The sequence below is a fragment of the Podarcis erhardii genome (genome assembly GCF_964252035.2).
Source record: "Podarcis erhardii genome assembly, chromosome: 1".
Taxonomy (NCBI): Eukaryota; Metazoa; Chordata; class Lepidosauria; order Squamata; family Lacertidae; genus Podarcis; species Podarcis erhardii.
Genome location: NC_138497.1, coordinates 129,467,345 through 129,481,338, shown reverse-complemented (window position 1 = coordinate 129,481,338; position 13,994 = coordinate 129,467,345). Strand labels below are relative to the sequence as shown.

Below are 13,994 nucleotides of genomic sequence, written 5' to 3'. Positions count from 1 at the left end.
ATGTTAGAAGGTAGCTAGGGTTTTGTTTGCTTGCTTTGCCTGGAATGACCCACTCTAGACAAGACAGTGCAGAAGTATTATTTCTGCAATTTCAAAAATCAGCCACAGTTCTTCAAATGGAGAACCAGACAGCCTGTGAATTCAATCTGCTTCTAAACTGATGACCATAACCCCAAGCTACAGCATTATAAGGAGATTTTGCTTTAAAGGTAGTTTAAAATTTAAATGATATTAACATGTTTCGGTAATTTAAAAATATCTCTTCTAGGGTAAACCCAAATCCCAGTTTACCTAAGTGTTCATTTGTAAAAGAATTAAGAGAGGTTCTAGGGTGTTTTACTATATAAAGACTGTAGAAAATCTCTACAAAATGGATTGCTGTATTTCATCATTATCTTGCTATGCTGAAATATGAAACAAAAGAAAAAGACTGGTTATAAACCCTTCCTGGAAGTTCCTGGGATCACAGCAGACTCTTAAAAGAGAAGATCAAAGCTTCTGCTTTCTGAAAGCTGTTCTACATGTCATTCTCTGCATATTTCTATAGTGTGGGAAATGTGTTTGAATTACACTGCATCAAGACACTTTATGTTTTAATAAAGATAATACCTCCCGTTAGCCCCAAGCAGTCAGAGAAGTTGCATCACTGTGGGACCTAAATAATACTAGAATGAAGGCTCAGCTATCTTGTTCCATTGCTGACTTTGGTAGATTTCCCCTTGCTCAATTGCAGGGGAAATGACACACTTCTAGATATAGCTAGAAATCCATTTTATACCCCAAGTAAAAAGTGGTGAGAAGAAGCACAAGTTTACCTTTTTTTAAGTTAAGTATTATGCTATGTGTAATGGTTCTAGGGGTTGCTCGTGCGTAAATCGGCGCCACGCTTGGCTGAGTTACCTGGGTGAACCCTTTCTGTCCGGACAACCACTCACCCGTGGCTGTCTCAATCGCTAGCAGAATCTGTCAGTGGGCGTTTCTTGAACTTCTTCCAGCAAAGAAGCTCTTTGACGCCTAGTCTCCACCTACTCTCCCTGCGCGGAAGCCTTCTGCGCAGGGAGGGTGTGGGCAGCGGAGGACCCGTGCTCTCCCCGCTGGTCTCCGGCGAGGAGTCATGGAGCCACCTCGCCGATTCCCCCATCTGCCCCCCTTCTCCACTAGTGTTACGCTGATTTCCTTCCCCAGAAGATGGGCTGCTTCTCTCCCTCCTGGTATGCTCTCCGGAATCCCTCTGGAGCCCTCCCTCTCCCTCTGGCTCTGATGGCAGTTCCCTGACACTATGTTTTTAATTTTCAGGAATACTCTAAAATATACAATTGTACATTTGGTTTTAAATAGTTCATGATGCAAGGCACCCCCAAGGGGACACTAAAAACAGTCCATTTCTATCCCACACCCAAGAACTTGGGGAGGAGTCCAATGGACCCAGAGTCCAGGCAGTAGATTAAACAATCTTTTTGCAATTATTCAACCTTGACAGATGAGGTACAAGTGGAAGAATGGCATTGCTGGGCAGGTGTGGTTAAGACCAGTGGGAGAAGAAACCAGAATAGTGTCCTAGATATTCCTGAGGAAGATTAAAAGGTAGTCCACAATGTTTCTGGGGAGAGTGCTCGCATGAATAGCAACAGCAGCAAGGCCTGACCTGAATGCCTTGGAGGGAAAGCCTGCCTGAAGATGACCACAAGAGACATTAGCAAAAAGCAAGAGAGCTCTTCTGTCTGCTAGGGAATATTTATTTCCCCCTAGCACCAGCTATTTTCCCCAAATGAAAAGAGTACCAATTTACCAGGGCAGGCCATCCTGGGAATGGAGAAGGTGACTTACCTAAAAAGCCCATCTTAATACTGGAATTATTGGAGAAGAAGCACAATGAGGCAGAAGGAGTCCCCAAGAAATATCTGGTACTTGCACTTTGCAGGTTCACCACCTGAGGGCATGTTCCAGTTGGCAGGGTGGGTGCCTAAGTCAGATAATTATGTTCTTTGCCCCAAGACCCACATGGTCTAAAGGTTTGGGGATCCGTGAAATAAAAATTGCCCTAGATTAGGCACTGAACTACCAGTTATACCTATTGGCCTAAAATTTGTGTTAGAAACTCAGGTATGTAAGCTATTCGCCAAATGGCACCTTAAACCTTGGCTGAGGTTGCCATTACGGAATGTCTAGGCACCAGGTTGCAAAGCAAAAAATGAATGGTGTATATCATCAACATTAACATATTTAACAATTCAGTCGTGCATTTTACCAATTACAGTAACCTCCCCCCCCCCCCAAAAAAACCCTATGAACTAATACTGCAAGGGGGGCAGGGAGGGAGTGGGAGAAACACCTTTCTGGGTGCCCTGGCCGGCCCAGCATGGCTGCTCCCAGGCACCCAGCAACCGCCTCATGAGAGACGGGAGCATAGGGATGGGTGAGCTTGCACGTGTAGGCATGAGGGTGAACGCACTTCCTCCTCTTTATCCCTAGGCACATTTGCTTGGAAGTGAGCCCTACCTCATTGAGAGGGGCTTTCTTACCCATAAGAAAGTGTGCCTAGGATTGCAGTTCTCACAGCAGTGCTGAAGCAAAGTTTGCTGCTATGTGAGTCATCTGGCTTGTGCGACAGTGCAGAAGCACAAGACATGTGTCTTTGGCTGCATCCGAGTCACCTGGCTTGCCTGGCAGCGCCACGGTGCCATCAGCCAAATGGAGATGTCAGCCACCAACCTGGCATTCAGAAATTTCAATGTGGTTGCAATTGAACTTGCACCAGTGGCAAAACGCGCCTGGCACCTGGAGAATTCCGAACACTGCCTAAGATAACTTCACACTTGTTGGCCACATGAACCCATGCTGTGTATGGACTCTATGGAGACAATGGGGGTAGGGGAAGGTTTGAGGTGCTTCTCCTCCAGTGGAATCACAAACATGTTTGCACACATAAAATGGCCGGATGCCTGGAAGACAAGAGGGGATGCATTCCGACAATCTCAAGCCCCACACAAAAGCGACTACACCAGAACCAGGAAACCATAGTAAATGGCTTTAAAAACCAGAACATTATATTCTAACTTGTTTAGAAGTCATTAACATGGCTTACAAATCTGAACATAACACGGAGTTATAGGAAACTGAAGACATCCTGACATCCCAGATCACACAAAAAGAAGAGTGAAACATCTATGTGTGGTTAAACAAGCCCTGTTCATATTTTGCTTAAGATCTTTTAAATTATTATTTTCTTCCATTTATATTCCACCTATATTTTTTCATAGAACCTAAGGTAGTGCATATGTAGTTCCTAGAGAATCTCCCATTTAGGCCTATACCCAAACCAAACTTGCTTAGCTTCACCAAAGTGGTAGCCTTCAAAACATATATGTCTTGATACATGCAAAGATATGATCACTGGAATATGGCCACGGACTCAACATCACTCCATGCAACCTGTCTTTATAGCTCCTTCTGCCAAGCTAGTGTTCATTTGGGCAGGGGGCACACTTCTCATGCCACCCTCCTCAAACCAGCCCTGTGTGCCTTTGTGAGAATGGGATCTGATCAGGTCCCAGCCTTGCAAAGCCACTCAGAGAGGGCGGCATGAGAAGGAACCCAGCCTTGCAAAGGCATGGTTGTTGCGTCCATCTCATGTGCCCTCCTAGAGCAGCTTAGCGAGGAGTGTTACTGTACATGGTGGGGTGTGGAGGGCAAATGGAGCCCGCTGCACCAGGCTAGTCATTGCTTTGGTGACAAGGACTGGGCTGACACGGCAGACTCTGTTTGCCCACTGCAACCCACCATGGAAATACTCCTCACAAAGCCACTTGGGGAGGGCCATCAGAAGGATCAACAGCCATGTGCCCTTCAATACTGGAGTGAGTCCAGCAAGACCATAGGCTTGCAAGCAGGCTGCAAGACCATAAAAATGCAGGAGACTGCTGCAATATGATAGAGTTCTCCATCAGACCACTGGAAGCTAGTAAAATGTGTGGATTTAATTACAAGCCTGACACACACACACCTTTAATTTTGTTTTAAATATTTCAGGTACACACTTCCTTGGCCCACATTCATCTAACCCAGTGTGCTAGCAGAAGCCAGTCCAAGGCCAATGGGGCTTCCCCAAGTCTCCCTGCCCCCCAATCTGATCCACAGGATCAAGAAAACTCTCAACAGCATGTAGGGGGGAGGAGAGGAGGAATCATTCAGTCTGGCAAGCAGATATTCTTATGCTGATGGAATGAACAGAAGAGTATGATGTTGAATTCCCCCTATTGCTTTTTCTGCAATATATTCCACAATATGGGAAAAATGTAGAACTGAGCATGCACTGTACACATTTTAAAAAAGATTAATAGCATATTCCCTGGTCAACACACAATCGCTCACCATTCATATACAAAAATGTCACCAGAGATAAGAACATTTATTTAGCAAAGAAAAAAAGAACCTTAAAGAGGCAGAACATTATATATACATATATGCAAACATTTCCAATCAATTTTGAAAACTATGTAAGCATCTCTATTATCAATGTGAGTTAATATTTGTTTTGTTCTTGCTCTGTTAAGCCACATTTACTCCCATTAAGAAAGAAAGAACCAGGAAAAAGTGACATCAGGCTGAAGCAATGCATGAAGGGATGGCTGTATCCCACAGCAACAGAATTAAGTAACTGGAATCAGTAACAATAACCACAGAACATCACAAAACCAGTTGACCTATATTACAGCACTCTACACTGTCCCTGGGTGACCCCATTACATCTCACAGCTTTCAGAACCACCTGTACTTGACACCCAAAACTTTTTCCTTTCATCTAGTCTCTCATGTCCAAGTGCCCCTTTGATTTTTTTCACTTGGATGCTTTGTTGTCATTACAAACTCAATATGCCCATGAATGAGCTTATCTTTTCTCCTAAGCCCCCCTCTTCTTATCCACTGACATCATCCACCCCATGGGAAAGGCACATAGTCATGATTTTTATCCTTCATCTGCTCATTCCTTCAACTCCCACATTCAATCCATCACCAAATAGTCACAATTTCCCCTTTCACAAAATTACATGATTGATGGTCTATGAGGTTTCATAGGGTTCCAACTGCCATGGACACAAAGAGAACCTCGCAGATGGCGGCATCTTCACATATCTGAGGCATTCACGCCTTGGGTTCCACTACCCTCAGCAACCCAAATGTCTACCATTTCCCCACATAACTCTGCCCTTTTCCCCTTGCTGCCCCATTATACCTGGAGCTGTATCCAATAATGTTCTCTAATGCCACCTCTTACTTCCTTCATATTCCTCTATGAAACCCACATTCTCCATTAAGGCTTTCACACAATCACCTAGCTCCAAACCTAGTGAGATGAAGTTACATGTAAGTTTAATATGCTGCCCGCCACTCATCTCAATGGGGAAAACTCAGTGGAGCAGGGATCCATCGTCTCATTATTTGCAAGATATTATTTAGACACTGTCATCCATGTACATGACACTATAGTTCCAGTTACAGATAGGTAGCCGTGTTGGTCTGCCATGGTCAAAACAAAATAAAAAAATGCACCTTGTGTGCATGCACACGAAAGCTCATACCTAGAACTAACTCAGTTGGTCTTTAAGGTGCTACTGGAAGGAATTTTTTTATTTTGTTTTGACCATGACACTATATACAGTATAAAATTAGGAGAACAGTAATCTGAACAAACTCACCCACATTTCTCACAAGGTAAGGCAGTCATCTTTATTCACCCCAAGACAAGTCATTATTCAGTATATCATTTTTAACTCACATTTTCACTGCATTACAATCAATATAAAATATTCTCGTTCCTCCTCAATCATATTAATAGCAATTAAATTTTAAGGTGAAGAACTGAGGCTGAGAAACTGGAAGGCATTTTAGTACAAGCAGGTAATGTGGAGAGATTTTTAACAAGTCCTAAAACTGTGTTGGTTTTCATATCAACATACAGCCATAAGACTTTTCTATGCTACATATGCTCAGTAAATTTTTGGAAAAATTAAACATTTTATTATTTGAAATAAGAGCAGACCAAAAAGGCAAACGGATAAACTGAGGATTCCCAGAATAATAAGAGGTTACAAAATGAAGTTGGACCACCTACCTGACCTAAATTTTATTGTTTGTTTTTATGTTTTTATATTGCTGTAAACCACGGATATATTTTCCTGATACAGCAGTATAGAAATATTTTTATAAATAAAATAAATTATAACTAAATATACCTGCAAGAGAAGATTGTGGGGATTAGTACCCAAAAACATAGCAGTTGGTTGCCAAAAAAAGAACCATATCACCATACTTCCAGTTCTGCCTCTTTCCCCCCTATTAGATACCTAATTTGTGTGGTGTTTCAATTTAGACAGAAAATGTTCTTGGCTTAAAGGGGTATCAATCAAAATTATTCTCTCTGGGAAATAATTCTAGTTTAAGTTTTTAATTCAGCCTAATTAAGTGTGTTATCTTCAATGACTTACTGAGACTTTCCACAAACTAGGAAAATACACACATCTACATTTGGCCAGATTATACTAAAAAGTTTGTGATTGAAAATAACATTAGGATAGGTGGAATTATTCTCTAAGTCCAAAGAAAAGTATGTGAGAGCACATAATCATCAGATGAAGTAATGTTTTTTTAACTTTAATTGTTTTTAGAATGTTTTTATTTTTATCTTTATTTTAAATTGTGTATGTATTGACTGAACTGAGCTCTTTTGAAAGGAAGGATGGGCTGGTTTTAAAATAAAATAAATAAATAATGGTGTGTCATTGTTAAAAATAAACAGATCATAGACTGGTCAGAGCTTGAACTGGAGACTGCATGGGATAGTTGCTCTAGGTTTTTCAAGGTAAAGTAAGATGTGTAAATACAAATACTTGGATCCATCTATGGAACCAAGCATTTCATAGATCACATTGGGAAACTTTATTTATTTGAGGCATTTATATCCTACAGTTCAGCTAGCAAGGCCCCCGAGCAACTTACATATCAATAGAAAAACCCCAACATAATTCCTGTGTTCAGGCTTACAATGTTAAAATGCATGACACAAGTAGAAAAAAGAAGGGGGAGGGAAGAGAAAAACAAGCAAGCTAAAAAATCTTATTATAAATTTACGAAGTTCTTATAATAGCCAGCTCAGATGGAAATGGGCTGTTTACCCTTAAAAAAAAAAAAAAGACCTTATCAAGTCCCTAAAAAATAGTCTTATAACTCAACCTTTCTTTAACGGGTTTTATGGCAGCTGGAAGCAGTTGATCCTATGATTCCTCCTCTCACTGCTGCCCCTCCTTAAATCTACTCTGCAGTATGGAGACCCATCACAGCAGATTTGAGGGAATGGAATAGGAGGCTACAAGGGGTGGAGGGATTAGAAAAACTTGGCTTTCCTCCCCATTGAATGAGACAGCATTGAATGTCACCCAAAGTTATTCACATACTTTCGGTTTTCTCCAAACTGGGTGAATGGGCAGTAAAATGGCAAATGCAAATCAACAGATGCAAATATAAAGAGATGCACACTGGGGTAAAAAAATATAATTTCACATAAACACTATTGGAATCTAAACTGGTGCTGACTGACCAGGAACAAGACCTTGGGGTCACAGTGGGCAGTTTGATGAAGATGTTGATTCGGTGTGTGGTAGCTGTGAAATGTGAATTACATGATAAGTTTAAAAAATGGTAAAGGTAAAGGACCCCTGGACAATTAAGTCCAGTCTAATTCAACTATGAGGTTGCGTTTTCGGGCCAAAGGAGCTGGCATTTGTCCGCAGACAGCTTTCCGGGTCATGTGGCCAGCATGACTAAACCACTTCTGATGCAACGGAAACACCAACATAGGGATCAATATATGATAGGAATCAATAGGGGTTGAAAATAAAACTGCCAGTATCATGATGCTGTGAGGTCTATGCTGTGACTATACTTGGAATGCTGTGCACAGTTCTGGTTGCCTTGCTGCAAAAATGATACTGTAGAGCTAGAAAAGGTTCAGAAAAGAGCAAATAAAGTGATTAAGGGACTGGAGCAATTCCCCTACATAGAAAGGTTATAACATCTGCAACAGTTTAGTTTAGGAAAAATGGGAAGCAGGGGGACATAATGAATAAAACTATGTATGGTGCAGCAAATTGGACAGGGAGACGCTTTTCTCCCCCTCATAATTTTAAAAACCAGGACCATTCAATGAAGCTGACTGCTGGAAGATGTAGGATGCACAAAAGAATGTCTTCAGACAGTGCATAGTTAAACCATGAAATTCACTCCCACAAGAGGAAGTGATAGCCCTACCTACTATATGTTCTACCTCCATTGTCAGAGGCAGTATGCTTCCAAATGCCAGGAATCACAAGTGGCGAGAGTGCTTTCGCGCTTCCCACAGGTATCTGGTTAGCCACCATAAAAACACAATGCTGGACCAGATGGGTCTTTGGACTGACTGAACAGGACTTTTATTATGTTTAAACTGATTTATCCTACAATGTATTCATAGATTTTGTGAAATACATTTAAAAGAATTTGGGAATTAGACTCATTTTATTGATTCAGTATAGGACTCCATTTGTTTTTATCCCTGTTAGATATTGTAGAACTTTACCACTACAGTACTTAAATGTTGAGGTTTGTGAATGAGTGCACATCAGAAAGTTCTTGAGTGGTAATAGGATATAGCATATTCATAGAATATAAATCTGGACTCTAAAGACTAGTTAGTGAATTACTTTCTTCAGCAGAGCTGTTGAACCATCTTACTTTTCTAGACTGAATATGTAGGTGCCAGGGATTCTCCCATCATATGTAAAACGCTGGCTAGATTGCCCATAAGAACTTCCCCAGTCTATAATTAATACCAAGTTTACTCTCAGGTCAAAACTGAAGACAATTGCTATTCCTTTTAGCAAGCACAATAAATGTCTCAAATTTTCCCAAAAAATCATCCCATAGAAAAACCATGTATTTTTTGCAGACTTGATTGAATATGGAATAGTTTATTACACTTGTAAAGTTTAAACGTAGAAATATGGGTTTCAAATATAAATTCTACAGAGGAAACAGCTTATGAACTACCAATGACATGCATAGTGGACATTAATCTGAAGCACCAATGATTTAGCCCAAGGCCAGCCTGCTGCAATCAAATGTTCTATATCAATCATTTTAGTTCAATATCCCCCCACGGAAAGCCCTTTTAAAGACTTAAAATTAGTACTGCTGAAATCTTAAGCATGTATACCCAGAAATAAGCACTACCAAGCTCATTGAGATTTACTCCTAGGTACATCAACCAACATTTAAATCATGCTTGAAAAACAAATATGCAGTGCAATCCTACATGTAACTTGCCTAGAAGACTGAAAAACCCTTCACATTTAACCACTCCTTTTTTAAAACCAAATAGGATTAAGATAGATAGATAGATATAGAAATTTAAAGGTTTTATCATCATTGGCTTCTTGTACCTGAGAGAATTGCTCTCTTAATCTTAATTCTAAAATTTTATTTGAAGGAATAATTTCACCTGTTCTTTTAATATAATTCTTTTGAAACATTCCTAAAGCAAATTTATTTGTCCACTTGAAAAAATTAGAGGAAAATGAAGTTAGTTTGGTATTTCAGCTGGTAACTGAGGGTAGGAAGACATACAGTACTTCTAGATTTCTGTCAGTGAAATTTTAGGCATATCTCTACTCAGAAGTAAGCTCCATTGAGTTAAATTGGAATTATTCCCAGGAAGCAGGTATAAAAACTGGGTTGCAGTTTAAAAACTGGCTGAAAATATGTACAAGGAATAAAAATTAAACATATAACATAGGCTTAACTCAGAGCTCTTTCATCCTTTATCACTGAGAAGGTTTATGCCAGTATCAAGCTTCCACACATGTCCAAAAGATGAATAATATATCCAATATGTTATTTGCAGTGAGCAAAGCTCATAAAAACAAAATTGCTCAAGATAGTCAGAACACAAAATAATTCTGCATCAGTTTTTCTGCTTACATCCTGTACTTTTTTGTCTGCCAATACTGACAGATTGTGGGTTTTTTCAACCCAGACATACATTGTTTCACATAGTGTGAAACAATATGTATTACATACTTCAGTCAATGAAGAACCATTGACCACACTTATGGCTGTGAACAAAGATTTCATACACAGCAAGCCAACAGTTTCTGAAGTGCAGGGTGTGCGTTGGAAAAATACGAATGGTGACAAATATAATAATAAAATAAAATTTCATCCTAACTACTAGATTGTGCTAATCTGCCCCAATAAAATATAAGAAGATAAATAGATTCACTAGATCAGCGTCTGAAAACTGAAACAATTTCCAGGAGCATGATGCAGACATTTTAAAAAGATAAGCCTTAACAGTGGCCAGCCGCACCCCCTTCCCTGTAGGCAAAACAACGAGGGTGGATGCAATCTCTAGAACCAATTAAGTCAAATTATTGAAATGTACTCTGATTTATTCACACGGCCTTCACTGGCACCAAATTGGTTTAAATCCAGGTAATCCGGCTTAATTCGTTTGCAGATCATGCTGTACTGCTACACCCAATGGCTACTTACCAGCCGCAGTGCTGAGTAGTAAGGCGGCAGTGGAGAAAAGGAGCAATAGCAAGGCGGTCATATTTGAAGAAATCCAGGAGGGTGGATGACGATGTGCAGAATAATTTTCTTTTAAAATGCCAGCAGGAGGAAATCTCCAGTCTCCAAAGCGTCTTAACCCTCTTGGTTTACAATCCAGTCTGAAAGGGCAAATGGCAGATGAGAGGAGCAGCCTGACCTTTTACTCCATTACACGGATCTGTCTTCATGTTTCAGGGCTCGCCTCCCGATCGGCAGATGAAGGAGTTTTGGTTCTCAAGCGAACATACGTGTCCTTTCCCCCCAGCCGGCGGTCATCTTTCGCATACTATATATATATGTGTATATATATAAAAACCAGGCTTACTTCCCACGCTGCTTCTTCGCAATATCAAAGCACCGCACACGTTGCACAGGAATCATATCCGAGAGGTGTGGAGAGGACGAAACAAAAAAAAAAACAACCCCACGATTGTCACCTTACAAGCAGCTTCCTCGATCCCCCCAAAGGGCAGACACGGGCAGGCATTTAAAAGGCCGAGGTATGAGGAAACCAAACAAAAACAAAACCACCCGGATTTCTCTCTGCCGTCGTCTCTTTCCTGAAATGTTATTTCCAGTCACTTGACGTTTAAGAACAAGGCGGCGGCGTCTTCGACGTGGTGAGGGGTTTTAACGGCGTCTCTCCCCATGACGAGTCTTTGGAAAGAAGAGAGAGAGAGAGAGAAATGGTCAGGATCCGATCCTTTAGCCTTACACGAAGGGGGGGGGAATAATAAGGGAAATATTCTTGGCGTTTCTCGGGAAAAGGGCGCCAGTCATGAGGGTGTCCCCCCCCCCTTCCAACCAGCAGCCCCGAAGGAAAGAGAGGCCTTCTTTCCTCAGCCCACACCCCGACCCCCAAGACTGGGAAAGGCTTCGAGGGGATGAGGGAGGGCGGCGAAGGAGGGCGCCCCCTCGTCTTCCCCTCACAAAGGCTTCCCCCTTCCCTTCCCTCAGCGCCGGCCAAGCCCTCCTGCCGCCCTCCCCACACACACACACACGGTCTCGCCTGCCCTGCCTTCGGGGGCGCCTCGCTCGGGCCCGTTTCTCACGCCTCCCAGTCGCCGGGCGGCTCGGGGCTTTGGCTGGCAGCTGCTCCCTCTTTCCCCCCCTCAGACCAGACACAAAGGGGAGTCGCTGCTCCAACTGCCAGTCTGAAGCGCCCGGCCCGCGGGCGCCACCATGCCCCGCCCCGCCCCGCCCCTCATTGGCTGGGAGCCGAGGCGACGTCGACGTCGTCCCCCACCCCCACCCCCCAACAGCCCCTCTTTCTCCCGTTTCTCTCTCTCTCTCTCTCTCCCACCGAAGGTTCTGATCCGCGCGCGGTTGGGAAGCGGCGGTCATAGAGAGGCGGCGCTCCTCCCGGCAGAGCGGCCCCCTGAGGGAGGGAGGTGAGAAGGTGTTGACGGAGGCCTTTCCGCGCCGCCATGTTGCGGAGGCTCGCCAGACGGGCGGCCCGGCGAGAGGGGGAGCTGCTCGCGCCTCTTCCCTCTCTTTCTGGCTGCCGCTGTCGCTGTGGGAAGGCGCCTCCCGCGGCCCTTCGGCGCTCCGCCTGACGCCGCTCTCCCGGTGGACTCTCTCCCTCCCAGCTTTTTATATTTTATATTATTTTATTTTTTCAATATTTTTTTCATTAGATTTTCCACAGTGATAACACAAACCACAAAGCAAAATGATACACAAAAACAGAAAAAAGGGGAACAATAAACAGATAAGCAATGTAACAACAAACTTAATTCTTCACAAATCCAACCTTTTAAACAAATTGGTTGACTTCCTCAAATCCCTCCCTTCTGAGTTTCCTTGTAATTAAAAGTAGCAGCTTTCCAATATCATTATTAAACTAAAACAATTTCCAATTATAGTCCCATCTTAATTCACTTAACATCCTAAATCCCATTTATTTAATTATAACTTAGTTTAATCCTAGTCCTATTTGTTTCTTTCAAGTACTGTAGTTTCTAATTTTTTATATTACAATATTTATTCAAATAGTCCTTAAATTTCCTCCAGTCCTCTTGAAACTCCTTTCTGGTTGCGGATTCTTCCAGTCAGATCAACTAGCTCCGAAAAATCCATCATCTTCATCTGCCAGTCTTCCACTGTTGGTAGTTCTTGTGTTTTCCAATTTTTAGCAAGTAATATATTTTATTTCATCCTCGTGAGTTTTCTTGGACCTTCTCTCTGCCTGCCTCAAGACACCCACCCCCACGAGTACAAGTAAAATCCTGAGTCGGCCCACACACGAGGCAAGGGGAGGCAACCAGCCTCAGTTGGCAGGATCCTCAGGGGCAGGCGGGATCACAGAACTGGAAGGGATCCCCCAGGGTCATCTAGTCCAACCCCTGCAATGCACCACCCCAACCAGTTTGGAAGCAGTGCTGGATTTATGTATAAGCTAAACAAGCTATAGCTTAGGGCCCCACTCTCTTGGACCCCCCCCCCAAAGAAATTAAAGGGAAAAAGCAACTGGATGTACATTTCCAAAATACATGATAAAAAGCAAATAAAATAAAACTACATACAGCAGCAGTGTTTTGTGTTGAGTAGGCTCCTTTGGTATAAGTAATGGGCCCCGTCTGCTAGCCTAAAATATTACTGGTTTGCTCATTTCTATATATAGGGTATGGGACGCGGGTGGCGCTGTGGGTTAAACCACAGAGCCTAGGACTTGCTGATCAGAAGATCAGCGGTTCGAATCCCCACGACAGGCTGAGTTCCTGTTGCTCTGTCCCAGCTCCTTGCAACCTAGCAGTTCAAAAGCACGTCAAAGTGCAAGTAGATAAATAGGTACCGCTCCGGCGGGAATGTAAATGGTGTTTTCGTGTGCTGCTGTGGTTCGCCAGAAGTGACTTAGTCATGCTGGCCACATGACCCGGAAGCTGTACACCAGCTCCTTCGGCCAATAAAGCGAGATGAACGCCGCAACCCCAGAGTCGGCCACAACTGGTCCTAATGGTCAGGGGTCCCTTTACCCTTTACCTTTATATATAGGGTGCCTACATTCTGCATGTGCAAATGGCTTGAGATACTTCTTAGGTCCATAAATTACCATATAGCATATATTCAATACAAAAAACAGTGACAATTTGTTGCTGACAAAGGACAGCTGGACATATAAAGGGCCCCATTACCTTCAGTAGCTGAGGGCCTCATCAAACCGAAATCCCACCCTGTTTGGAAGCATACCAGACCCTGCTTAGCTTTGCAAATGTGCTAGCAAGCTTTATACCCTACCATTGGGGGATGTTATTGGGTTGTTTTTATTTTGATTATATATGTATATTGTGGATTTTATGTTGATCTTTTCTGTGAGCTGCCCGAGACCTCCAGGTATAGGGCGGTATATA

General features: G+C 42.6%; 1 protein-coding gene across 4 annotated transcripts in view; it reads right to left on the bottom strand.

Annotated features, from left to right (window-relative positions):
• Positions 1-12,102, bottom strand: part of BMPR2 (bone morphogenetic protein receptor type 2) — a 91,951-nt gene extending 79,849 nt beyond the window's left edge. Inside the window, exons 1-2 of one of the 4 annotated variants that reach the window (XM_081865196.1) lie at positions 11,948-12,102; positions 10,585-11,301 (exon numbers count right to left, since the gene is read on the bottom strand). In XM_081865196.1, coding sequence (XP_081721322.1) covers positions 10,585-10,645 — 61 coding nt within the window. In that variant the 5' untranslated portion in view covers positions 10,646-11,301; positions 11,948-12,102. Of the gene's footprint in view, positions 1-10,584; positions 11,302-11,643; positions 11,803-11,947 lie in introns of those variants that run through there. The other 3 variants (XM_081865194.1, XM_081865197.1, XM_081865195.1) reach the window with 3 other exon arrangements.
• Between the last annotated feature and the right edge of the window lie 1,892 nt (positions 12,103-13,994).